We start from the raw sequence: 26,516 nt of genomic DNA, 5'->3' as shown, positions 1-26,516 counted from the left end.
CACACATTCTTCCTCTCACTCCTACTCCTGCTCAATTTTTTTCTTTGCTCCACATGCCTTTCCTCCCCTGCTGCTTAATATGTGATCATGCTCACTCCTCTGCTTGTGCCGCATCCTACCTTACTTCATCCTCCTCCTTCTTTCCTTCCTCAAAACTTGCTCTTTCCTTTTTTCTCTTTTTCTCTTCCCATTCTGGCATACAACGGATGGATTTCTTCTGTATATCTTGCTCTCTGTCTTCACCTCTACCTGTGGTTGTTTCTCACTTTCCCTTCATCTTTAATACATTTCTCTGCTGTCTCCTCACTCAATCTCCAACAACTACTCTACTGCTCTCCATTCTTCTTTCATATTCTTTCTTCCTCATTCTCTCTGTCTTTTCCACTCACTATCACTTCTTCTTCCTTGAACCTCTGACTATCTTTATGCCTCTCCTCTCTCCTCCCCGCTTTGGGCCCCTGCCTCCCCAGGCCAGGGCTCCTACCCCCCCAGACCTTTCTGCGAGACAGCAGTCCCCTCCTCCTGCTTCTCCCCTCTCGCGCTCTAACCTCTGCTCTCTTCTGTATTCTGCTCCCTCTGGCATGGCTGTAGTGTCAGGTAAGTTCTCCGCCTCTTTCTGAATGCAGCCCCCTCCCTCACCCTCCTCCCGACCCTTTCTTCTCACTGAGACACTGTGCACACCCTTCCTCACTTTCACAGACACACCCAGCCCTCCTCATCATCATCACCACAGTCATATTCATGCCGTAACTCAAGCCCCCGGCAGGTCAACAAGCAGACCAGCTGCTCACAGTGTCCAGGTGGAGGCTGAAAAAATTATCCAACACACACACCAACACATGTTAAGAGACAGCTCTCAGCACAGAAAGCAATTTTTTTATTTTACAATTTTGAAATGACATTGCATCCCTCTGAAGGGTTCGACACAAAGTCACCTGATGAAAACAACTTATTGTTAAATGGCGTTGTTCACACAATCCTTGAGGCATTTTTGATGTAATAATTATCATATACAAATGTCAGTGGTACTGTGTTTGTGTGTATATGTGTGATGTAATCCATCACTATACCTATATCTGTTTGTATTGTTCTTGCTACTAAGTCTACTGCAAATTGTTGCAGTGTTTTTTACCTAGCTGCTAATTTACAAGCCAACATGCACAATTCAATGATCACATGAAAAAGATTACAGTTTGTGGGTCCAGCATTTATCTCACTCAAGCACCGAGCAAGTCTTTTTTTTTCATTCATACACCAACATCACTTGCAATGCAGGGCATCTCACATCATTCATTCCAATAAAGGCCCATTTGGCGGGAGAGTTTCATTTGACTAACCTCCTCCATCCAGCTCCTTGCATGGCTTTACAGACCGACTGTTGCAACAGCGCTCCATCCCTTTTTCACTCATGGCTGTCTTTCTCTCTCTGGACAACAACATCCTGACTCTGAGCCAGGAGTTCCCTCCTCACTACCCTCTGGTTTCTGACCAGAAATCCGAAAAACAAGTGCACACACACTCTCACAAACACATGCAGTTTACCAGCCATCCCTCCCATCCGCCTTCATACTTCCACCTCCACAGCATAAACCATCACACACACACACACACACACCAGCCCCTACCCTCCCCCACTCCTCCTGTTCCCCCCCCGCTTCGCAGAGGCCCCTGCCTGCCCTGGCTGCACTCCTGGCTCACTGGCACCACCCTGCTGGATGGAAGAGGCAATGAACAGGCTAAGCAAGAGCGATCTTCCGCAGCTTTTCTCTGTGTCTCTTAGTTTCAGAACCACCTCTTCTCTGCTCACAATCCTGCACTTTTATGATTTTGGTTTAGTTATTTTTCTTTTCTCCCAGTGATGGCTGTTAACTCTGACCTCAAACACTCAGTGTCAGAGTTGTAGTAGTATGTTTGTAGACTCTGTGTCCCATGTCTTGTCCTGTCACATTTGGTCTTGGATACATGTAGCTAGTTTTACCGCCATGTTCACCGTCTAGCTGCCTCACATTTGTGCAGAACATAAACAAATCCAGTTGTGTAGAGTAGCGCCACCCATTCTCCGAGCCATGAGACCCATACAGCTGTTGAGTGTTTGAGGTTATGGCTGAGACATAATTAAAATGCCAGCATGAACTTGGATGTGAGTGAGTACAAGAGCTGCATTTGACCATTTGTGTGTTTGCGTGCATGGATAAGAGTGTGTGCATGGGAATGTATGGATTTTAAGCGCCCTTTACTCGGTCACTAATTTTCACACTCCTCCTCTTTCCCTCCCTCTTTCACTGTGTTTGTATCCCTGCAGCACCCGTAAACAAAACTACATGATGAACTTTGCCAGACAGACCGGCGCACGTCACTACTACAGCCGCAAGAGGCGGGCACTGCAACAGCGTGCCTGAACCCACCAAGAAGGGATTCGCCCTCTGACCTGCCAATCACACATCGACCCGCCACACTCATCCTTTTTCTCCTGACGACATATCACCCTGTCGAGTCCCATCCACCAGTGGATTCCAGTCAGCCTTAGACTTCCCTTGCCCATCTCTCCCTACCCTCTGCCACAAATACGGGCCATCTGATCAGTTTACGCCAGCCAATAAAGGCCTTCCCAACCACACGGGTCGGCGGGAATGAAACTCAGAAGAAAGGAGTGAAGCGGCCATTTTGTTTACTTTTTTTCCATGGACGGTTGGGGTTTCTAGTTGTTTTCTAATTGTTGCTGTGGTTCCTCTGATTCCTGTTCCCAACTCCCTCTGGCTTAACTCCCCGTCACTCCCCCTTCTTCTCCTCATCCTCCTTTTCCTACCACACTGTGAAATTGAGAGATAATATATCACTGCTGAACTGACCAGTCGATTGGAGAGTTGCCTCCCAGTTCCACTGAGCCGCCGGGGGGAGAACAAACTCCACTGCCGCCAACCAGTACGCCAGGAGAAAGACCACGACGATGATACTGACCATTAAGAGGAATAACAATGATGAAGAAGCTCAAAAAAAAAAAAAAAAAAAAAGAGTACTGTGTTCTTGCTGTTCTGTGTGTCTGTGGGTTCTTTTTGTGATGAGTTGACTGTGGTGTTCTGTTCATTTGTTTGTTCGTTTTCTACTAATTCATATGCTTTTATGGGGGGAGGGGGGTGCTTGGTTCTGTTTCCTTTTCCTCGTTTATCTGGAACAGATGTGGGCAGGGCAGGTAAGCCCAGCCTCCACAGGAAGACGAGACGAAAGAACGATTTTGCACGACGGGAAAAGGAGAAAATAAGAAAAAAATTAAAGACTGAACAATGATTTTTTTTTTTATTATCATTTTTTTATATATGTTGGTTCCCGAAAATACAGATATTTATGGTAAATGGTTCTTCACGTAACCTATTTAAGATGCACTGTGCGTGAAATCTGTATGTTATTTTCTAGTGTTAAGTTATTAGGCAGTCGAGTCAGGCTCTCAGACTGCATCATCTCCCCTCTTCCTTCTCTCCCCTCCCCTCTTGTGCTGTTTCCCCCTTCCCTGTCACTCTCTCTCTCTCTCTCTCTCGCTCTCTCGCTCTCTCTCTCTGCTGAATTCTGATACCTGGAGGTGAGGCTCTGTTAGTGTTGTTTTTTGAAGTCTGTGTAATATGGATCCTCTGCCCTCAGTGTAACTCCAGTATAGCAATCTCCTGTATATATATGTATATCCACTATGGGGAGACCCAGCAGCCTTATAAAAGGGAAATAAAGAACTGTCCAAACCTCATACTGTGCACATTGCTTGAGCTGCTCTCTTTCCTTGTCTGGCATTTGTTTATGCTTTTCTTATTGTCAACAAATCTCAACGAGTTAGTCCGTCTCGCAGTACTTTCCGACTTCCCTTCCCTGTCTGTGGCACTCAGCTCTAAGCCCGTTGGATCCTACCAAAGATATACATCTTTATATGTGGCCCACAAAAAATAAATATAGGTATACAGACAGGGGACAAATTAAAGGAAAACCTGAATAAAAGAGTGGAGAAACATCAAATGCAGATGCTTCTGTGCACCAGGGCTCACTGAATGGTTTTTATGAGTATGAAAATGACGTGAATAAATGCTACGGCCTTTAAAGTCAGATCTCAACTCACACCTATGGAAGATTTTGGACCAACATATAAGGCAATGCTCTCCACCACCACCTCCATAAGACCAAATGATATAAACTTTCATCTTCAAATCTATTTCGTGATGTCTGTGACTGTCTCTGATGCTATATGTCCTTTTGTTATGTCTGGTTAGGTTTGTTTTTCTTTCTATCTGCTGTACTCAGATCTCTCTTGCACACAAGATCTTGATCTCAATGATATTACTTAAATAAAGGTGGTATATATAAATGAGGGATTATCTTGTGGAGGAATGGTGTTCATCCCTCCAACAGAGTTCCACAGACTTGGCTAGGAGCACAGAAGCTGCTCCATACTACGACACTTAATGTTGGTTTTTCCCTAAATTCATCACCCATCTGTAATATATATATATAAATATAGTATATTTTCACTGCATTTTTTTGGGTCTATTTTCAGCTGCAAATGAATATGGTGCTCCAATGAGTATTTACAGCAGTAGGACAGTGTGTGTGAGATAAAAAAATGCCCAACCTACAATGCCCATGTTCATTGTGACGAAAGACAACGTCACCCAGTGCAAGAGTGTGGTTCATTGTTGTGTTTTTAATTTGACAACAATGGAGCTCTATGACAAAGAGGAATAAGTTATATCATGATATGGAAACACAGACAATACTCGTTAGAAAGATCAATTGTTTTGGTCTTTTCATGGGATTTGTTGACATTAAGAACAACACAGTATCACCAGCCTTGTCTGGTGTGTGAGTGAGTGAGTGAGAGAGAAATGCCTGAAAATGCTTTATTCCAATATTTATTTGTAGACATTAAAACATTATAAAAACAGATTTGTTACCAAGATATTGTAAAAAAAAAAAAAAAAAAAAAAAAAAGTATATATATATATATATATATATATATATATATCTCACTTTTTAAAAATTTATTTATTTATTATCACTTTGGTGCACACTTCAGTGTCTTCAGACTGGGCATTCACCACATTCTTCTGCAGGCCCTCTGCATTACTCCATGCTGAGGCTGCAGACATGCCAGAGCACTGCTCACTTGGTGTTGAACCATATAAGCATCTTCCACCTTGACATGAACCTAAGGAGTTCATGTCAAGGCGGAGTCTTTAGTCACAAGCTGGCGGTCATCACAGCTACAGTCACGAGTGTCACAGTGATGTAGAGGGATTTGGTTGTGACGCCCGGGCTGGAGTTGCAGTACGGCCAATCACAGCAGTCGTAGCTCATGGTGTAGATGGTTCCTTTGAGGCGGAGACTGTGCACCCTGCTGCAGTCCTTCTCATCCATGCAGCCCCTGGCCGACAGGGTGCTGTGGTTGCCATAGCAACCCTCTGCCTTGAAGCACAGCTCGTCAGGAGGGCACTCTGTCACAATGAGTTTATATGTCTTCTCCTTCTCCAGGATGGGGCTGTAGTAGCAAAGCAGGTTGTCACAGAGCAGCGAGGGGATGAGAAAGTAGAACCACAACACAGCAACACGCAGGAGCTGCAACATGTTCGGCCTGCAAGTGGGAAGAGAGGCATTTGGTATTTTACTGGCATGACCTAATCTTGTGGCTATAAGTGATTTAGTACTGCACTTGTAAAGTTAGGGCACTTGTGGGAGATTTAAAAAACAGTATGGGTCAAGTTCCAAAAACACTGGATCCTACACATCCCTTAATGCAACTTGATGGCATCTAGACCCTGCTTTGTAAATGCCTATATTTTCAAATCCCACTTCCCCATTTTATAAGGCAGATTTTCTGTTAATCATTTGTGGCCTCAGAGCCAAGATCAAGCCACATCACTTGAGTAACTATCTCAGATTTGACAAAGTCACAATGGATGTAATGCAATAGTTTACATAGGCTCTGTAGTACTATTAATGAGTAATATATTGACCTTGACAAGTAAATCAAGGTCATCGTTTATCACTTGTTATCTCTGTTTCATGATTCTTATTTCAAGACCATCAGCAAGTTATCTGATTCTTAGCCTTGATTCTTATGCACAGGTGTCAGTGATCTATACTGATTGTCAGATTCAAAATGTTTAGTGCTGTAAAGGTAGTAAGTGATGGCAGAAACATTTCAACTTTAAAAAAAACAGTATTATTTAGACTCACCTGCTCATTTTAAACATTTTAACTCCAATCAAACAGGAAAAACTTTTCAGAGCTTCTCCTGATGAACTCTAATCTCACCACTGACTACAGAACTTCCTGCACATGCCACACCTTCCAGCACACCTGCTTGTAAAATCTACACAGAGCAACTACACCAGGTGGGAGCTTAATCACGGTGCTTTTATTTTGCTGCATTTATCAGTAACCACAGAAATAATGTCAGCATTTACTCTATTATACCAGGAGCATGGCTGACAAGTCCACTTTTTTCTCTCTGGAGCAAAAATGTAATCTCTCTCTCTCATTCACACACCTACCTCTTGATGCCCCCCCCACACTAATTTAGCAAAAACACTAATAATCACAAACATGTAAACATTTGACCAAATGTTAGTCAGCTTTTAGAGACTCAGGTAAGTGCCTGTGGCTAACAGGCCTCTCCCCAGTCTTCTACAAGCACTTCTATGATGCAGTGGCAGGTTATATGGAGCCCCTTGATGATGTGTAGTTTGTACATGAATCCCAAGGCTCCTCTCTAAGAACATTATTGATGTTAGTGTAATCTGTTTTGTCTGTGATCATCCCCAGTAGCATCTTCAGGTTGGTGTCAGACTTTGACGGGCCGTTACATTCATCTTTGCAGCAGCAGGTGTGGCTGACGTTGTACTTGACCCCCCGATAAGAGATGATTTCATGGGAGCCACAGAGTTCAGTGTCCACGCAGCTCTGAGCAGACAGGATGTGGATGGAGCCGTAGTGGCCTCTGGAGCTGGAACAGCGCTGATCAGGCAGACACTGGCTTGTGATGTTGGGGCAGGACTTGCCTTTGTGCTGCAGAGGACAGTAGTAACACACAAGGCTGTCCAGGCTCAGGGCAGGGAGGACCAGAGCCGTGGTTAACAGGATGGAGGTCAGAAACCATTGCGGTCCCAACAGATGGATGTCTAGTCTGATGGAAAGCCACACACAGAGTTAAATAGGAATGATAAAGACTGGAAACATACTTTCATGTAATTAGTCACATTCATCAGTTGGGAGTTTTATGGGTTTCAATTGTTTGCGTAAGTGAGCTGTTCACCTGCTCTCTCTTTGTGATCCCATCTTCAACCTCCAACAAACCCTCTGATTACCAAGCAGAAACAGGTGTGCCTTTAAAGTTCTGTGCCTCTAAAGTGAGCTTGATTCATAAATAATTTGAGATACACACACACACAAAACAAATAGCTTTTAAATTGGATTTTAGCTTTCAGTTTATTGCCAAAAAATGACATCTTGCCTTATCCTTCAAAACACTAATAGTACAGTCTTTTAAAATATATCTCAACTGAGGCAAAATATAAGATTACAGTGCCATCTGCTATTCTGCATAAAATATATCATGAGGGAAGAAAATTAAATTTTAATTATTTAATGTGGTGCAAGCAGCGGTTGAATGTCACCCAGATGTTGTTTTTAAACTTCATGAAGCAGCCAGTCTATATTTGTATAGCATCTGCAATACAAACCATAAAGAAAGACATCTTCCTCTAACTTGGCACATTCTTCCTTTTTTTTTTCTTTTTTTTTTTTTCTTTTCATATTCCATAGCCGGATTGAAAGGAGAGCTTTCCCTCCTTGTACAAAGGTTCCTGTAAAGAAAAAACAAATTCTGGATACATTTAAATTTTCATTACAACCCATGTATATGATAGAAAATAGAAGTATATTGTATATGATTAGTAAAGTTTTAGTGGTTTACTCACAGCCAGCTCCTCATCCTCCTTGCCAGTGTCCCCCCAGTCATCTTGTTCCTCTGCGGGGTCGTGGCTGTACAGAGGAATCAGCCTGTGGCGCAGCTCATCTAATCTGAAGCAAAACATACAAAAGAAACCAAGTTGTGACAGAACATAAAAGATACCAAATTGATCTGAAAGTGATGCTTAAACTACAGAAACCAACTTACCTTGATCTCCTCCTGATATAAACAACCTGAAGAGAAGCACAACAATAAAAACTTAAAGATAAACCTGTGATGCAGTGGTGAAATATGCAGAACTAATCTTACCATTGCCACTATACATCCAATCAGCGTGAGTAGCACAAAGGGGATGAGTGCATAATAACCAGGAAATCCAGGTTTGGGGTTCGGGGGTGAAACGTGGGGAGTTGTGTGGTTGAAATGCATTTCTTTCTGCTCAGTCTCCTCCTTCATACACTCTTCTGCTCCGTGCACCTCAGCTGACACCTTTGTGACACATTCATTGGAGTGCCGTTGCTGTCGTTCCCACTGAAAGGCCCCGTTTCTCAACCCCAGGTAGACTCATAGAGAGTCAAATGTCAAACAGAACACAGTAAGAGATATTTAATTCAAGAATCAGTATGTAGGACTTTAAGTGTTTCAAATGAACTGACCAGGAAGTTGATAATAGTACAATGGATGTTTTCTATAAAGTCCAAAACATTCCTTAGCAAAAAAAAACCCCAGAGTAATTTAATCTTACCTGATGTAGAGTATGTGAACACACATTTCCTTCTTGCTGCTTTCATTTCACTTCACATAAGAAACACAGTGCTTACATACCTCAACCTGCTCTTTGACATTCCTGAGTGAGGAGTGGATATAAAATAGTCTGTTGGTTTTTATCACAAATACATCAAAATCCTAAAGGTTTCCAGTAGTAGGAGTAATTACTAAGGGGTCAAAATCATTACACATTTTTTTTAAATGTTTCTGGATTGTTTTTGTAAATTTGATGTTGAAATGAACTTATCTCTGTAACCAGAGCATAGACACATGTAATGTTCTCTTTCCTCCAGCAGAGGGAGAGTTGTGGGCTGCAGGGGAGGGACAGTGGCAGGGGTGAGGAAAGAGAAGTCAGAAGAGAAGTCTTCTTGTTCAGGTATAACTCGCTGAGCATGGTTTCAGTCAACCGGTCACCTCGTCGACACAGGGTGGGAGCTTTGAGGGTAAGTTGCCACCAAAAAAGATTTGCTATAAGATTAAGTTTGGTATTTGGAGCTAATCTAAAATTGTCAACTGTGAATATACTTATAGTGAATGTGAGAATTTTAATTTTATTTAACTCAGGTCAAGCACATGTGAAAATTAAAGTTTCAAGGTATAATGTAATGATGATAATGTTGGTATTGAAGACTTATGTCATGTTTCACTTTACACAAGTATTGCCATAGACATAGTGGCGCGCACCAGTGGATTTCCAGTTAAGATTTGAAAGCTTGTTAATTATTAGACCAACGTAAACCCTCAGGTTCAGTTTGACTCCAGTCATAAAACAGCTTACTTTTCCTGCCTGCAATAAGTCTCATACATTAATGTAATTACTTCCTAATCCTGTTTTTTAATATTTTTTTTTTGTCATAATACAACATAGTTCTGCGTTATGCCATGATATGAAGTGAGGACATTCTGAGATACAGCAACACCTAGGAGGACTTGTACAACTTCCTAAAATGTGATGGATCCTTTTCAAAGGCAAAATGGAACAATCCAGAGACAAGATGCAAGCGCCACTGACCTCCCCATGCCTCTTAATGAGGATCTACATGGAATGCACCTTTATGAGTACATTGAAGTCTTTCCCGAAGATAATGAAACACATTTGTATGAGCGCACCTTGACTGGGCTCATATCCCCAACTGAAACCCAACCCCAACCCCAACCCCAACCCCGAGGCCATCTGTGGAGTCATGGGGGCGAAGGCCCTGGGAATACCGACCGCCAAAGCACAAATGGGCCTCGTCCAGTCCGTGGTCCTCCCCTTCCACTCAGAACCAGGCTTCCTAGTGCATGTTTGCCAGGTAGACAAAGCCGTGAACCCCCTCCTGTTCCCCCCAGGATGCGAGTACCCCTCAGCAACAGCAAAAAGCCGTTTTCCTGTGACCCCACTGAGCCTGCTCACAAACTGAATCGTTCCAGGACAGAAATACACAATCATGTAAGTATCTCTACTAGTTTCTCCCTCAGAAAAGACAAAAAATTAATTTATGACTGAATAAAATGACCCAAATTAAAAGTGGCAGAATCAGAGTAAAGGCCTAAGTGTACAATTTGTCTTTTTTTTTTTTTTACATCAGGACCCATGGGCCATAAAACTAATAGACACACCGCAAGGCAGCACCAAGAGGCTGGCGTCTTTTTGTGCTGCAATTTCCAAGTAAGAGAGTGCATGAAAATTAGTACCTACATATAGACACAGTAAATTTACAGTAGTTGATTTTTGTAATGTAACTGAGATACACATAAACTGCTGTAAATTATGAATTTGAAAAGTTTTGTCTAAAATATTCACTTTCAAAATGACATAAAACACAAACAGTTACAAAACTTTAAATGTGGTATATATGTATTAATTGTGTCATCAGTGTAGCTTTTTATTACTGATCCTCCTCAGTTGTAGTTTCTTAAAAATAATGAATCTAAAAATAATATTTTCCAAAATGTTCTCTATACTGTATGTGACTTATTTGAACTGACAGAAACGCCATTTCTACGTTTGTTCTTTCAACTCCACATTGTTTTTATACCTTTAGGAAGCTGAAATAAATCATGTTCCTGTTCATATAAAGTTTATGTATGGAACATATTTGTCATCATACTTTCATTTTCACACTGGCCACCTGTTTTTCTTTACCGTCTCGGGCAGGCTGATGTCACGGTACAAGCACTCAGACAGAGTTCATAACACAGGTGTGGTATGGGGTAGAGTGTTACCAATCCACCCTGCCCTGCTGCAGCAGGTGGAGGTGAATATCAGTGTGGCCACTGAGTGGGACAATCACCAGCTGCCCTTCCCCACCACAGGTAAGATTAACCAACATAGTACCGTAACAGTTACCAACACATTACCAGAGCCACTTACAATAATTGTAATTTTTACCCACAGAGAATTAAGAGACTCATTAGGAATTTTAATTCAGGGTTGAAGGCTGTCTTACATTTGATGATGTCACACCTAACAACAGCAACAATAATCATACAAGGAGGTAAAGAGTAAACTTAGTACTGTACAGTGTATGTTGCTTGTAATAGCACTTTTTCATATATGGTTGCAGTGGTGGAAGAAGTACTCAGATCCTTTACTTAAGTAAAAGTAGCAATACCACAATGTAAAAAAACAAACAAGAAATGATCTTGCATTCAAATAAAGTAAATAAGTGTTACCAGCAAAATGTACTTAAAGTATCAAAAGCAAAAGTGTTTATTGGGAAAAATGGCCCCTTTTTTAAAATTCTGGATCTCTCAAGGTCCTGAAAGATGATTTTTATTCTTTTTTTAATGATCTTGTGTGCATACAGATTAAGAGATTGTGCACACATGAAAAAATAATGATTTTTCAGAGGATCAGGGGCTCCCCTGTAAATTGTGTTGTGGGACAATTTACAGCCATATATTTCTTATTAGTACATGGTGACGTCATGTAAATCCCATCAGAGCTTTGCACAAATCCAACGTGAGCAGGTCTAATCAGCCACATAACTGAAAACACCTGTGTGGGTGTGCAGGGCCTGTAATCTATAATAAAGCATCATATTTTATAAATTGATCATATGGTTTGTATGCAAAATCAAACTAACTAGTAACTATAGCTTTCAGATAAATGTAGTGGAGTTAGTCACTGCACATGTTGGCACAAGTGTGTGGACTCTGAACTCTAATCTTTTTTCCAGTGAACAGGACAGTGAAGAGTCTGATTGATGAAATCTTCCATCTGCTGGACCTCACTCCTGGCACAAGTGGAAATTATGTTTTAAAACTGTGCGACTCTGAGGAGTATCTCCAAAAGTAAGTCACTAATCCAGAAATATATGTTTGTCAATGAGCAATGATGTTCTAGTCTATGATGTTCTATTGAAACATGGTATGTTTCCACATTCATTGTTTCATTTGGTGCACCAAATGCAATTTCCCACATCTCTCCTTAGTGAAGAACTGCTGGGTATGCATGAGACTATTCAGATCTACTACAAATTTAATCTAGTAGTCCCCCTCCGACTGCTCCACGTGAACAACCTCAAACACTGTCTGGCCAGGAATGTAAGTCAGTTCAAACTAATTCCTTGTTCTCACCTGCCTATAGATCATTTACCAAGAAGGGGTCACTGTATTCAGTCTGGAAATGCTGCTTTCACAAACACCTGTGCCTGGCTCCTGGCCAGCTTGCTATCATCAGAGCTAATGTAGCTGTAAAAACCTCCACCCTGAGCCCTTGACTTTGTTCTATTTACACATCATATCATGGCGGGTGGCATTTAGCAGCAAAAATAAAATAGAATTAAGGTGAACCTGATGTGTGCTTGGATTTATAGTCATTAAAAGCCTATTAATGATGCCATTTAATTATTCTACATGCAATATTTATTCACACACTACACAATAAATTGCCATAATCCTACACAGCAATCAGTATTTCAACCTATGTTTCTTCTCTGAGGGGGAGGACGACAGAACCCCATGCCAACTGTACCATCTCCTTCGTCCTGCCTGTGTCTTCAACACCTGCAAGTAAGATGACGTGCGATCCTGCATCCCACATCATCTTTGTGAAATGGTTTCAATAACAACAACAACTGCTTAGTGGGTCATGTGTCAACCGGTGTCTGTTTGTAGAAAACATTAGGAAAGGTAGCTTTGCTTTCTGGTTTCCTACCACTTTGTCATCTGTGTGTGTGTTTAACCTTTTTCTCCTCTCTCAGGTTGAGCCTGCAGGATTTGCTCATTAGCTACAACAGAGAGGTGACAGAGCTACTGAGAAATAAGGTCAGTAAAGACAGAATAACCTTATTTGATGGTGATTATTTTTTCTAACTTGCAAATGCACGTGGGGTTTACCACCTCAGGATAATTCAGCTATATCAGTAGGAGTGATGTATCCTAAGCTGACTTTCTGATTTTTCTCTTACTTGGGTCTGATCTCATTGTGTCTGCAGTCTGGGATGAACATTAATGTGCTTGTGGGCTGTGCTCGCACCATCAGCAATCTTCTGTGTGGGCTCTCGTGTCAGGAGTTAGAGGACACAGTTGGCAGGCTCAATAGAATCAATCCCATAACTCTGGTAGGATATCACATACATTTGTGAAACTTTTCTTCCGATTAAGGGCCACTTTTAGTATAATCATACAGTGCAATTCTGTCTCTCTTCAATTCTTTTTGAGCCTTTTTAGTGTGTGATCACTGTTGAATTCTGCTTATTTTTTATATAGAATACTCTTTTCATATAATGCTGTGTTATCTTTCTTTACATTACCATTCCTCTGCCGAGGTGTTATGACAATGGACACAATACCTCCACATGCCATTGATCAACAATACAATGCTGTATTTCCTTATCTTTTTTTACAGAGTCATGATGAGATGTTTGAGTGTGAAACTGGTGAGTAGCTCCACGCCTACCTTTACTTGTTAAAGTGTTTTTACATTGTGTCTGCATGCTTGTACTCTGACATAAGCCTGCCAGAGACGGAAAAGAAAAACAGGTTGTGAAAATGAAAGTATGATGACAAGTATGTTCCATACTTAAACCTACATATGAACAACAACATGAGGTGGAGGTACAAAAACAATGTTGAGTTCAAAGAACAGAAGCAGAATCTGTCAGCCCCAACAGACAATAAAAACAGCAACGCTGACCTTTTTTAGTTTTGTTACAGTATGTTCACACTAATGTATGAAATCAAGAGCTAACTTTAAATATATGTAATTCAGCAAGAAACAGTAGGCACTAAAGTGCTGCATGACCATTCTCAGGATAGTCACAGCAATTTTATCTCTGTTGGAAAATACATTAAAAATTCATTTAAATGGACACTATTTCTGAACAGACATGTGCTTTGTCCAAAATCACTCCCTATTAACTATATGTGCATTGTATTTACAGTCTGCCATTTTATTTGAGCATCCAAATTTTAAGTGTGAAATATCCACTATAGAGTGCCCTCAAAAATCCCCACAATGGAACGGAAAATGTAGTTTCCATGCACACTACTTTCTGACTACATTCCCGCCAGGCAATGCTCTGCATTTTGTAGATGCAAAAATTACTAAACCTATCAGTGATGCAGTTATGCAAAATAATGATGATTTTTAAGTGTCCGAAATCCCAGTTTACTGCTCACTATACAGTAGTGTAAACTACTAAGTGTCTATTATATACGGGGTAGTGACTGAATGAATTTAGCATTAGTAAACAGTATAAACATTTAATACATTTATAACACACTATAATGTTGTAAGCCGATATATGTATTTGTCAACAACTATAACTCCTCCTGTGGGCACTAATAAGTGGAGGCTGGTATGCAGACAGATGATTAATGACAATACAGTAAAACATAGTTGTAATTATATAAAATATGTCTTATAGGTAGTTAGGTTAAGTTGTTAAGTTGACAAATACTGTACATTAATAAACACTTAAAAATGTCCTCATATCTGCTTATAACTACATCATAGTGTGTTATAAAATGTATTAAATGTTTGTATACTGCTTATAAATGCCAAATAGGGGGACTTAAAGTAAAGTGTTATCCATTTGGTATATTAACATTTTGATTGTCTAAACTGATGTTTATTCTCTGTATTCTAGCCGTGATCATGCTCCACAATGCGATGCTTAAATTGCTGCAGATCTTTTTTGACAACTTCCAGTCAGACTTCAGAGGTCAGGAGGTAACCAGCAGCCCGCAAACCCATGACGTTGAGGACAACACTGAAATCCTCCAATTCAATATTGCTGCTCTCTACCAACTACAACTCACCTGGATGACCAAGTATGTGTGCATTTATAGTCGCACACAAACTCACATTCACTCACATTTTGATGCGTGTATGTACATGCGTACAGATACACAGTTACGTGCACACAAATGTTTACCACATCCCCAATAAGAACACTGGGTGTCATTGCTTTCTCTTTCATCTTTAGTTATGAGTGCTTCTCTATTTCCTGTGAGTTGTCATATGGAAGAACGAAGATCTGTGACACTGGCACTTCTGAAAACATCAGCACCGCCTTGTCATACGAAAACAAGATCCAGTGTAACCGCATGTAAGGCCAAGATCTTGTAGAGTCTCCTAAGCGGAAATGTTATTTTATCATGTTCAACTTCCCATTCCCTTGATCACACAAGAATTGCATTGTCATTGATAAGGAAGAGAAAGTGGATTCAGTAGAATCATTTTTAAGACTTCTTACCTCTTTCTCTTAAGTGACCATCTGATCCAGACTCTTTTTGTACTGGTCTGATGGGCCATCATAAGTGTGTGTATGAGAAATAATCTATATCAGTTTATTTTAATACAGATTTGAGAGCAAGAGTAGAAGATTATAAAAGTTAAGAAAAAAGCAAAGAAAAAGATGACATAAATAGATGGCTGAGAAAAATGAAACCTATTTTTTGATTGTATGTTTTTGATTTTAGGATGGTGTTCCCTGTTCCAGTAAATCAGCTACCATATGAGTGCATGTTGACATTTTGCCTCAAGGGCTCCAAGCGAGGCAGGAGCCCTGAGCTTTTAGGCTGGGCTGTACTACCTCTGTACAGTGGCAGGTAGGTTTTTGTATACTGTTTTGGACTGGTTTATAACGAAAAATTCACACACGACCAAATACTAATACAGGAGGAGGCTGGGGCGGTGGAGGGAGTAAAATTACTGATAGCAGCTCAGTATTGTATGCAGACTGAATGAGCACCAAATGTTCATATGGACTGAGAGACAGGTCTGAACTAAAGATGGCAATGTGTTATCCTGCCTTAAGAATTGCAGAGTCAGTAAGCTTTTGAATGAGTTTGTGTTGTTCTTTTCTTGCTCACTTGATAAATGTCTTAATCTTGTGTTTTTAAAGGCTGATTTGATTTTGCATATCAATTAAATCTACTTCTACTAGGTGCTATATCCATGTAAATAAGTTATTACTTCTAATCCATTTTCTATTTTTCTATTCTTGTACAGTACTTTTTGACCATTTCCTGAGCTCTTAGGCACAGTGGTGTAATTAATGACATGTAGTTTGTGTACTTGGTGTGTCTAGGACTCTGGTAATGGGGACTGTTCTGCTCAGTATGTCTACACTGGCTGAGCTGCCTGCTCCTCCCTCCCCTGCCCTGTTTGACAGCCACAGACAAGCCATCGGAGTTATACTGCAGGTCAGTAGCACCGGACAACTCTGCCCCCTGTTGACCAAAACACAAACACCACCACATTACCTTCTCAATCATTCATCCTCCCATTGTTCCCCAGCTCCAGTTTCAAGATCAGGTTGAGTGGAAGTATCAGAGGCCCATCGCACTCCCCGGTTCAGTCATATTTACTCAGCCTTGTGAGGAATTGCAAAAGAAAATGTTGGACGTCTCTAAGAAGCACTGCCTCTGCTTGTGAGTAGAATAAAACAACACACATTATATTATGAACTACTGTACATGTATATGTGTCACATTCAGAGTTTAATATTTTCAGACATACATCATCTTTTCATCTCTAAAGGGAGATTTCTATTCCCTTGTTTTTTCTCACTTTCTCTATCCCTAAACACATTCCTGAAATTACCTCTCCTTCCCCAGTCTAACACAAAATGAGAAGGGTTTCCTCTGGAGTAAGCGTTACAGTAGTGAGAAAGGAAGTACTTTCCTCCATCTGCTGCTGGGTGGAGCCCCCCGGTGGCAGCCTCAAGACTTGACAGAAATCTATACTGTTGTAGAGAACTGGCCTATCCATCTACCTGAGGAGGCCCTCTTCCTGCTCAGTGACAGGTAGGCTACACTTGGTTCACATACAGAAATATGGACACAGTCAGTATGCAAATCTGCAAGGACCAACAAAGATGGGCATATGGAGAAAGGCTTGTTTTGTTGTTTGGTAATGTGTTTTGGTTCAACTGCAAACACGCCATTATTGCAGTAGGATATCTGCATCTTGTAAGGAGGTGATGCAAAATATTATGATGTTTTCCAACACATTATGCCTGGTCTTCTGTCCATTCTAGCAGGGCAAGGGCATCAATTCAATTTAACCACCCAGGCCAACATACAGTGGTGAAGATTCATTGCAAGCTATCGCAAACGCTTGATTGCAGTTGTTGCTGCTAAGGGTGGCCCAACCAGTTATTAGGTTTAGGGGGCAATCACTATTTCACACAGGGCCATGTAGGTTTGGATTTTGTTTTCTCTTAATAATAACAACCTTCATTTAAAAACTGCATTTTGTGTTTACTTGTGTTATCTTTGAATAATATTTAAATTTGTTTGATGATCTGAAACATTTAAGTGTGACAAACATGCAAAAAAATAAGAAATCAGGAAGGGGGCAAACACTTTTTTCACACCACTGTATATACACACACAATAAATACGAGAAGAAAGGAAAAAAACACTGTTAATCACAAAGCAAAAAACAAAACAAAAAGCTAAGTGTGAAATCAGTAATAAATACATTAATAGATATCCGAAAATATCTACAGAAGAAATGAAGCTGTGCAAAAGCATAACAAATGACTAAGAACGGAGAAGACTGACAGTAAAAGAGGATAAAAGATAATTACTTTTACAGGCAAGTAGAGCATATCTGCAGTATGTCCTGAAGGCAGCAGAATGTGGTCACTTAGGTTCAGTATGCTCATTAGTTTTCATATGATTTGTTGGTCACAAAAATAACTCAGATCCCTCTGAGTTTCCCTCTGGCTGTTTCTGTTCTTCACTGACAGGCTGTGGAACATAACACATAAAACACATAAAAGAAAAAGTTGAAGGAATAACCAAACTCACTGAAAAGGAGTTAATATTTCTGGCCACTTTGTTGGCCACATTCAAGAATCATCTTTGTGTTTATATACCACTTGTCAAACACAGTACTCAAGTACTTGTAATAGCTGACAATTTAAACACTCTCATGATGTATTGTATGATAGTCTCTGTGATGTTATCTCAGCTGTGTCTGAATCGGTAATTCATTCAATAGTAGTATTGGTACTTTTTCAAGCTAGTAAATCAATTAGGTTTTGTAAGGACAGTGAATTCAACAAGGCAAGCAGAACCAGTAACCCAAAATTACATCTGTGACCACAACCAAGATTCAGGTTTCCATTTGTCTTGTTTGGTGACTTAATATATCTTTTTCAGTTTTCATGATCAGACTGTGCGGAAGGCTGCAGTTCACTACATTGAACAGATACCAGATGGAGAGCTAGAGGTGTTTCTGCCACAGTTGGTCCAGGTAAGCACTATCACACACCGAGTGACAAAATACAATAAACATTTTGTACACTTCACATTCATCTCTTCGTCATCCTTACTGTATCTGTGTCTTTAGAGGTTATTATTTCAGCACAAGACCAAGCCAGTGTTTAACTGGTTTAAGCCATCAGATTTTAAATGTGGCACAGGTAGATTCCTCTGTGGTTTGATGTTAGTTTGATCAGTCATCCGGTCCTGCAGGCTCTGAAGAGTGAGTGGGAGTTGGATGGACCTCTGGTGATGCTGCTGTTGGAGAGATCACTGAAGAACATACGGATTGCCCAGCAACTCTACTGGTGAGCAGCAGAGTCAGACATCAAACTGAGGGAATTTAGTTTTGGATCAATACTAACACTGTTGTTGTTTCATTCGCTTGAAAATGTTAAGATAACATAATGACAGTTTGCATGAAAGCAAATCTCATTCAGGTTTAGTCAAGTTATGACTTTTGAACAAGTTTTACAAATAAAATGAGTTATTTGCAATGTTGTAATCACCAGTAATGTTGCAAAACCAATGAATGTACGGTAACACCGCTTTATGCAAAATGCATTGATGTTTGCTTTTATATTATTTTATGTGTACATATATTTTTGTATTGACATGCTGGCAGGCTGCTGGAGGATGCCCACAATGACCCCTACTACCAAAGTTGGTTCAGTAAGGTTCAGGCTGCACTGCGGTACTGTTGTGGTCGGGCAGTGAGGCAGGAGCTGGAGCATGAAACCCGCCTGGTGTCTGTGCTTGTACAGGTGGCTGAGAAGGTTCGCACTGCCGAAAAGGCTCAACGCAAGGTCTGTAAACAGATCTCTCATCTACCCATTTATTCATTTACTCACTAATTCACTCACTCACTCGTAATCCTCTATTGTTATGACTAACTGTGCAATTAATGCATTTTATTTTGATAGTTCTTTCATTTGATGCATTTCTCTGCAGAATGTTTTGAACAAAGAGAAGTGGAAGATAGATCACTTCTTCAGAGATGGGATCAGCTGTTGTCTGCCACTGGATCCTGCAGTCCGTATAAAGGCATTGGACGTGGAAGTAAGAACGTTACACAACACATTACACCTTTTATGTCATTACTGTAATCTAAAATGCACACAGTTCTATACCATTTTGGAGGAGTGTTTACTCCTTTGATGTTACTTACAGGCCTGTAAGTTCTACAACTCCAATGCTGCTCCTCTGGGGATCTCTTTCATCTGCTCTGACCCTCTGGCCAAGAACGTCAGTGTCATCTGCAAGGTTGGTAATATGTTGTAAAATTGATCCACACTGGGCATCATGCAAGAACATTTTCATATTCTTATCCTAAACTTCTCTTACTTTTTTCTTTGAGGTTTGCATTTGTGAGACTTTAGCGCAATCAACGCCCCTAAAATTGTCGTATAAGGCTACCTGTTCTGCTCTGCTCAGCAGGTTTAATTCACAAAATGTCACCAAAGTCAGTAAAAATAAGACTTTCACACTGCAGAGCTTTAAACCCTAAATTCATTTAGATTAAGGCATTATAATTCTCAAGTCAAACCAGTGTGTTTTCCCCCAGTGAAGAAAGGCAGACTATCTGTACATGACTCATACAACAGGTCTGCACTTGTGCATTTCACACTTTGGTTGTCTTGCTGAGTCAAAAACCTTTTTAGTTAACAGTTTTCATTACTCACTTAAATGTGTTGTTCAGACAGGAGATAACCTGAGTCAGGACATGCTGGTTCTTCAGATCGTCCGTGTGATGGACAGGGTTTGGCTCCAGGAGGGGCTGGACCTGCGAATGATCACCTACAGGTGTCTTTCTACGGGCAGAGCACAGGGTCAGTTTATTTGTTTGTGTTTTTGAATGCACATTAATAGTTCCCTTGTCTTATATCTTTGTGGCTCTTCTTCATGTTTTTCCACATGTATTCTATGTGGTGGTCAGGCCTGGTGGAAGTGGTTCCAGAGGCAGTGACCCTAGGGAATATTCAGCAGGAGTGGGGTCTGGGTGGCACCCTTCGAGAAGACACACTAGAGAAATGGTTCCACATGTGGAACAAAACTAAGGAGGACTATGAGAAGGTTAAGTCCACTACAAAGTCTTTTAGAACTGTACATTTGAATATTCACTTTTGCTTTTGTTACATGTTTTCATTACACTCTTCTACTGTGTATGTGCAGGCTGTGATGAACTTCATCCACTCGTGTGCAGGGTGGTGTGTGGCCACCTTCATCCTAGGGATCTGTGATCGCCACAATGACAATATCATGTTGAAACACAGTGGACACATGTTTCACATCGACTTTGGCAAGATTATGGGCAATGCACAGAAGTTTGGAAGCTTTAAAAGGCAAGTCAATGAAAATGCATGCAGAATTTTGAAAGTGAAAAGAGCGGTGTTTTTGTTTGCGCAGCGAGGAGATACAGGAAAGTATAAAGTCAAAGACAATGATAAGAACTAACAAGAACCTTCCCCCACTCTTTTTTGCAATGATAGGGACCGATCACCATTCATCTTTACATCTGAGATGCAGCACTTCATCACAGGTGGGGGACAGAAGCCTCAGCGCTTCCATCGATTTGTGGAGCGCTGCTGTGAAGCTTACAACATAATCAGAAAGCGCTCTGCACTGATACTCAGCTTGTTGGAGCTGGTAAGACCTTTACTGAATAACAACCTCATAGCTATATCTGAGAATAAATAATGTTACATAAAACACCTTTTCATTCATGGTGTGCATGTGGTTTCCAGATGCTACGTGCAAGAATGCCAGAACTGAAGGACACTAATGACCTGAAGTATGTCCAGAACAACCTCAGACCCCATGACACAGACCTGGAGGCTACATCCTACTTTACAAAGTAATTTAATGCACAACACACAAATGCACACTGTCTGTCTTTCTAACTAAACAAATTCTTCAAATTAGCCCATATTTTATTTCTGCCGCAGTATTGATCTGACTCGTATAGTAACAGCTTGTATCCCTCCTGATGTAGGAAGATCAAGGAAAGCATGGGCTGTGTTGCAGTCAAGTTTAACTTCCTGACACATAGCATGGCTCAAGGGAAGAAACAACAACCACTAACCCAGGACAGGATCCCCACTCCCAGCACCAACATCCAAGAAGCTGTCATCCAGAGATACAGCAGCAGGGGAAAAGAAGTGGTGAGGCTGCATGTTGCTCTTTGTGCTGTGGTAATTCAGACAGTAAATGTTGGCCTCAGTGTTAATTTTTATAATGAAATGTCACTGAGAATTTTTTGCCCGATGCACCACCAAGCTTTGTGTTACATCTTAATTGCAAGGGGAGGTCATGAAACACCTGGAACTGACAGTAGGTTCACACACATTTCTTCTGGGAGGAAGAACCCCTGGCACTCAGCTGACAGTGTGTGTGTTGGGTCTGCTGTCATTTATGGCATCCTACGCAGCAGTGCTGTGTTTAGAAAGTCTTTCCCGCGCTCTCCAGAGTCGAGTGAGAAGTGTTACTGGTGTTCATTGGCATATCATTGCTTTGATCAGAATAGGCTTCCTGATGTCAGATGAAACCGTTTGGAGGCAGAGATGGAAAGCCTTGTCAGTCAACAACTGCCCAGAGATTTTCCCAGTTACTCAAATTCAGCCTGTAACAGAATTAGTGGCTATGACAAGTATCATGCATTCAGGTATTTACATAAAGGTAGTATAAATGAAGGGTTTCCCAGTAGATCAGTAAATGTTAAATATAAGCATGTGGGAATTCTTATTTTCACTGCTTCTAAGTGCTAGTAGTGCTTGTTTTGTTAGCACAGAATAAACACAAAGATTTACAATTTCCCACATTCTTCTTTTTGATTGGGACTCCAGCAAATACTTTTCAGAATGCAAACATAAAACAGAGGAAATATTTAACAGTAAAACTATGTTAAAGAAGTTACTTGGTTAGGATTGGTTATTATAGAAGGCATTGTCAAAGCTCATGGTTATCGCCTTGAGACCTGGGGTTAGTTTTTCAAATTTGGTGAATGTTTGCAGAGGTCCAAAAAATTGTTATATATTCCTGGGTTATCACCCTGTTTGGGTTTATTGTGTACATCTAATGTTCTTAATTCAAGACAGGCAGACCTGCAGGCCAGTTACCAAAGAGCGCTCATGGAGTTAGCTGGGAATCAGCTGTTTAATAATGTGAATGATATTTAACACCTGCCCGGGAGCTTCAACATGGATCCTGGGATATCAACTTTCTCTGCTCATTTACTCATTCTGCAACCTAATGAAACAATTTGTCATGTGTGATTTGCAGATCTATGACCTGAGAGTAACCATTGATGATGGTTTTCTGAACAGTGAGAAGACATTTGGGCAGTTTGAGCTGATCCATAAGCAGCTGCAGAAATACTTCATTGAATCTATGCTGCCTCAGTAAGAAAAACCCGTACAAATCCAGCTCACATCACATGGCTATTTTATTTTGAAGCACTGCCTTTTCTTTCAAAATAATGACATAATTAGATGCATGTTTTAACTCCTTCTCCCTTATAGGTTTCCTAGCTGGTTTAATATGTCATTCACCCCAGGCAGGAGGATGTCTCTGCTGAATAAATACCTAAAACAGCTTTTTGAAGGACCGTGCAAGGGAGTAAGTTCCTTTTGTCACTGGCTGATTTCTCTCAGTGATCTCTCGTTATACCTGGCACTAACTTGCAAACCTATTTCGCTCTGCAGAATGAATTTGTGTGCAGCTTGTTCCTGGATGGCCCCAGCACAGTCCAAGACAGTGTGGTGACAGGTAATTTTTTTTTGCTTTTAAATGATAAGTAGGTGTATAAAAAAGATTATAAAAGATTTTAAGGAAAAAAATGTTGTGCTAAAGGCAATATTTAGAATGTCAAGATTGATTCTATGCTATGTCTTGAAGAAACTGATACCATGTCCATATACAGTACTAGACATGTTATGCTGTGACTTTCCGGCACTGATGCACTGCTCTATTGCAGGAGCCCGTCCTCAGATCCAGCTCTACATTTCTTACTCTGACTGTAAGCTCTCGGTCTTGATAAAACACCTGAAGAACATTGTGAGTTTCCTTCACTCTTATTATTGCATTGTTAGCAGCATTTAACAAGAGGAAAGCAGATACAGTAAATGTGTTCTCTCTTAAAGATACTTTATGGTGAGTGCTCAAGAGCAGGCTGTCCATTCTGGCCCCTTTTCTCTTTTCAACAGAAGCAGACAAACGGCTCTAACCCTGATGCCTACGTGGTCACGCGTCTGAGGCCGGACCCTCAGCAGCGATCCAAGAAGAAGACAATGGTGGTCCGCAATAATGACAACCCCACCTTCAATGAACTGGTACTACTTCCATCCTTTCTACCCTCTATCCATGATTAAGCAAAGTCATAGCATCCTTTGGTTTTCCATTAGATTACCAGGCAGGTAAGAAAGTAATGCTTTCATCCTTTGATTATGGGCCAGTACTTAATACTAAATCCATGTACCTATTTAGCACATACAGCAAGTTCCAAACTGAATCATTTAATACATGAATTGAGAAATTATATATACATATATATATATATATATATATACTTTCTCAGCTTATATCTAGTAAAGTATATACTGAAAATGTCAAGTCCAGTCAGTTTTATTTAAGGAGGGATGCCTCCTCTAGGACAGACAACCCCTTCCTGTTCCACAAGAGCCTAACAACTTTTTTTTTTGTACATCCAATCCCTCTTGAGATGAAGTGCTGTCGCTCAGAGCTTCAAAGATTCACTCTAACTTTGTGTAATGTTCACTTTGTGTGCTCTGTCTGCAACGCTGTTCTCCTTGCTGAGTGAGTCTGATGTGATCTTTGAGTGTTGAACCCTGCAAACTCTGACCAGTAGCTTCCCACATAGTTAACAGCCTATTACTACGTTTTATGTTGAAAAATGAAGCCTTAACAAAGCCAAATGGAAGGAAACAAAATAATAAGGTCCCTGTTCAGATAAAAGCTAAACCGCACAGCAGAAATATCCTCAAATTAATGGATGTCCTAAATATAGAGCTGCTAACTAAAATATCTGCCTTTCTTATTCACAGCTGGAGTACAGTTATGTTCCACTGATGTATGGGATGGTGCTGGAAGTGACAGTAAAGAGCAAGAAGACTTTTGTGGCCGCAACCAATATTAAACTGGAGGAGGAGTTGCTTGACAAGGAGCTCTGGTTTCCCCTTGGGAACTGTGCAATCTGACCTCAGAGAGCTGCACTATAGATCTGCTGCCAGCAGGGGGTGCAACCACATTGAGGGAAAGAATCAATCCAAAGATTTCTCAGACTGCATGAGTGAGACAAATTCACCTGAGCAGAGGAACTGTGCACTCTCAATTATACCTATTTATCAGACACAACTCAGCCTCACTCCAGAGCTAAATATACTGGCAGTGGATGGGGTATTTGGATGAAGTTACAAGGCTGAGTAAAAGACTCAGGGAAGGAGACTGTTTACTGTGTGAAACATCATTTAACTTTTACGTTTATTTTTAAATGTTAATCAAATGAAGGACATTTGCTAATTAGTTAGATTTCTGAATGAGGCCTTGGTTATGGATGAAGGAAAGAAACTATTACTTTTTTTAATCATACTTGCACTTTCGTTTTACTTTGTTTTCTTCACTGTGAGTCAAAACAGTCCTTGTGTAAATGTGTGTGTGTGTGGTCGAGACTGTCGATGTGACAGATTACAGAGGAGGTGATGCAGTGCTGTTAGGAGCTGCCTGCCTGATACCTGCCCAGATTGAGTTTGTTTGTCCCTTTGGGCTAACTGGATGTCCTTGACCAGTGGAATTGGAGGCGGGAGGCAGGAGGGTGAGGGAGCGGGGAGAGGGGTGAGGAGAGTGTGTGAGCAGGATGACAACTCTGCCTCTCTGGCCTGAGGGGCTGAGTTAACACTCTCCCCCTCACTCCATTCTTTGTCTTATCCATCAGTGGCATTCAAACACAGTTATGCACATGCATGCACAAACACGCAAAGGCAGACATTCACATGTCCACACAAATACCCCTGAAAAAGCACCTCCACACACACACTTTCTAGGCCAAGGCAGGTCTTCATGTTATCTCAATGCCATCCTCCTCCTGACAGGCCCGCTGACCCGTACTCTCCTCTGCCTCATTCATAGGATTTTGTGATGAACAAAGATAAAAATAGACTGCCCTGCACTTGATTTGGTTCAATAATGTATACCTCTGTGAATTATATTTATATTATTCCCTGCTGAGTCTTACATGGAGCCAGGCTGGGAAGAAAATGCTGGCTGCTACTCTTTCATAGTATTCATGGAGTATTAATGCATCACTCATCAGTTTCAGACCTAAAGGAAGAATTACATCTATTGTATTGGCATAGATGATTAATCCAAAAACAACACTGTGTCTCGTGGTTGGGTAAGATCCTCTTGTGTGTGTTCAACTCTATCACAATAATTGTACTTGCATCAATTATTGGTTCTATGATAAGAATCTAATATTCTACTCCAGGGATTTCTCCACTGCTTGGGTGATGCGAGCAGAGTTATTCTTTGTTAGAGTGTCTTTTCAGCTCTGTTGGAACCTTCTGGTCTTTTCCTCTGCAGCACACAGTGCAGGCAGTAGAGAAAAGGCACATCTATTTTCTGACAATAAAACTGGTATTTATATCTGAGGAAATGGTGCTTTTGATTTATTTATATATTTTTGTTGTTGTTGTTGTTGTTGTTGCCGCATCAGCCACGCTTCTCTATCTGTTGGCAAGGCTGTGATATGGAGAGCTGTTTTTAGGAATACCAAACAAAGACGAAGAGGGAGGCTGGATCCAGGCTGCATCCGTCTCGGGACCGCAGAGGCACCCAGCGGTAGCCTGGAGGTGGAGAAGGAAGGAGGTTGTGAAAAGAAATGTATGTATAGTTGCTAAATACATGAGCATCATATAGATATGTGGAAGCATTCCCATAAAAACTCCAGAGACCAATCTTCAGTAATGCTGACACTCTGACTGAAGGGAAATACAATGATGGGCGCACAATGTCACCTGATGTAATTTAGCTCTTTATCTGACTCCCAACCCCCCACCCCCTCTCGCTCTTTCTGCCTCTG

The 26,516-nt window shown here is 40.9% G+C and overlaps 4 protein-coding genes across 13 annotated transcripts in view; 2 read left to right on the top strand and 2 right to left on the bottom strand.

Annotated features, from left to right (window-relative positions):
- The window catches only part of reln (reelin), a 96,067-nt gene extending 92,334 nt beyond the window's left edge, over positions 1-3,733 (top strand). For 2 of the 4 annotated variants that reach the window (XM_044193586.1, XM_044193587.1), the window contains exons 64-65: positions 471-597; positions 2,303-2,317. In XM_044193586.1, coding sequence (XP_044049521.1) covers positions 471-591 — 121 coding nt within the window. In that variant the 3' untranslated portion in view covers positions 592-597; positions 2,303-2,317. Of the gene's footprint in view, positions 1-470; positions 598-2,302 lie in introns of all 4 variants that reach the window. The other 2 variants (XM_044193588.1, XM_044193589.1) reach the window with 2 other exon arrangements.
- Positions 3,734-4,972: 1,239 nt separating this feature from the next.
- bncr (bouncer) lies at positions 4,973-8,896 on the bottom strand. Of its 3 annotated transcripts, none has more exons than XM_044192798.1 (6): positions 8,691-8,896; positions 8,255-8,520; positions 8,153-8,178; positions 7,953-8,055; positions 7,289-7,838; positions 6,604-7,159 (listed from the first exon to the last, which is right to left on the bottom strand). In XM_044192798.1, exons 2-5 carry the CDS (start codon positions 8,399-8,401, stop codon positions 7,785-7,787), a joined length of 330 nt encoding a protein of 109 aa, XP_044048733.1. In that variant the 5' UTR covers positions 8,402-8,520; positions 8,691-8,896; the 3' UTR covers positions 6,604-7,159; positions 7,289-7,784. The 3 variants fall into 3 exon arrangements, with proteins under 3 accessions (XP_044048732.1, XP_044048733.1, XP_044048731.1); XM_044192796.1 differs by lacking the exon at positions 8,691-8,896 and having other exon boundaries at positions 7,289-7,332; positions 7,716-7,838; positions 8,255-8,669; XM_044192797.1 differs by lacking the exons at positions 6,604-7,159; positions 7,289-7,838; positions 7,953-8,055; ... (1 more) ...; positions 8,255-8,520; positions 8,691-8,896 and adding exons at positions 4,973-5,605; positions 5,988-6,118.
- Positions 8,897-9,006: 110 nt separating this feature from the next.
- On the top strand, positions 9,007-26,085 carry pik3c2g (phosphatidylinositol-4-phosphate 3-kinase catalytic subunit type 2 gamma). The gene is made up of 33 exons (XM_044192757.1): positions 9,007-9,156; positions 9,582-10,145; positions 10,285-10,364; positions 10,854-11,011; positions 11,878-11,992; positions 12,133-12,244; positions 12,642-12,712; positions 12,904-12,967; positions 13,138-13,263; positions 13,551-13,581; positions 14,794-14,977; positions 15,133-15,255; positions 15,629-15,757; positions 16,240-16,354; positions 16,449-16,582; positions 16,769-16,957; positions 18,323-18,416; positions 18,638-18,732; positions 19,050-19,230; positions 19,376-19,483; positions 19,595-19,687; positions 20,124-20,253; positions 20,361-20,497; positions 20,597-20,766; positions 20,914-21,070; positions 21,169-21,278; positions 21,417-21,585; positions 22,703-22,821; positions 22,942-23,038; positions 23,125-23,188; positions 23,397-23,476; positions 23,626-23,751; positions 24,484-26,085. The coding sequence occupies exons 2-33, from the start codon at positions 9,666-9,668 to the stop codon at positions 24,634-24,636; spliced, it is 4,194 nt and encodes a 1,397-aa protein (XP_044048692.1). The 5' UTR covers positions 9,007-9,156; positions 9,582-9,665; the 3' UTR covers positions 24,637-26,085.
- LOC122874636 (1-phosphatidylinositol 4,5-bisphosphate phosphodiesterase zeta-1-like) overlaps positions 25,912-26,516 on the bottom strand; it is a 34,720-nt gene continuing 34,115 nt past the window's right edge. For all 5 annotated transcript variants that reach the window (XM_044192794.1, XM_044192790.1, XM_044192795.1 and 2 more), the window contains one exon: positions 25,912-26,280. In XM_044192794.1, the coding sequence (XP_044048729.1) occupies positions 26,198-26,280 (83 nt within the window). In that variant the 3' untranslated portion in view covers positions 25,912-26,197. The remainder of the gene's footprint in view (positions 26,281-26,516) is intronic.

This window comes from Siniperca chuatsi, linkage group LG4, assembly GCF_020085105.1.
Source record: "Siniperca chuatsi isolate FFG_IHB_CAS linkage group LG4, ASM2008510v1, whole genome shotgun sequence".
In the NCBI taxonomy this organism is placed as follows: Eukaryota; Metazoa; Chordata; class Actinopteri; order Centrarchiformes; family Sinipercidae; genus Siniperca; species Siniperca chuatsi.
The sequence above is the reverse complement of the archived record's forward strand: the minus strand, read 5'-3'. Positions and strand labels throughout refer to the sequence as shown.

Excerpts from the sequence above, each read along its gene's own strand:
- bncr (XM_044192796.1), bottom strand. Across the intron at positions 7,160-7,288 it reads GGATCACAAAGAGAGAGCAG|ACTAGACATCCATCTGTTGG; the intron begins GTGAACAGCTCA and ends GCTTTCCATCAG.
- pik3c2g (XM_044192757.1), top strand. The coding sequence starts at position 9,666 with ATGGATCCTTTTCAAAGGCAAAATGGAACAATCCAGAGACAAGATGCA. Across the intron at positions 20,498-20,596 it reads CTAAGGAGGACTATGAGAAG|GCTGTGATGAACTTCATCCA; the intron begins GTTAAGTCCACT and ends GTGTATGTGCAG. Across the intron at positions 23,477-23,625 it reads TAAAACACCTGAAGAACATT|AAGCAGACAAACGGCTCTAA; the intron begins GTGAGTTTCCTT and ends TCTTTTCAACAG.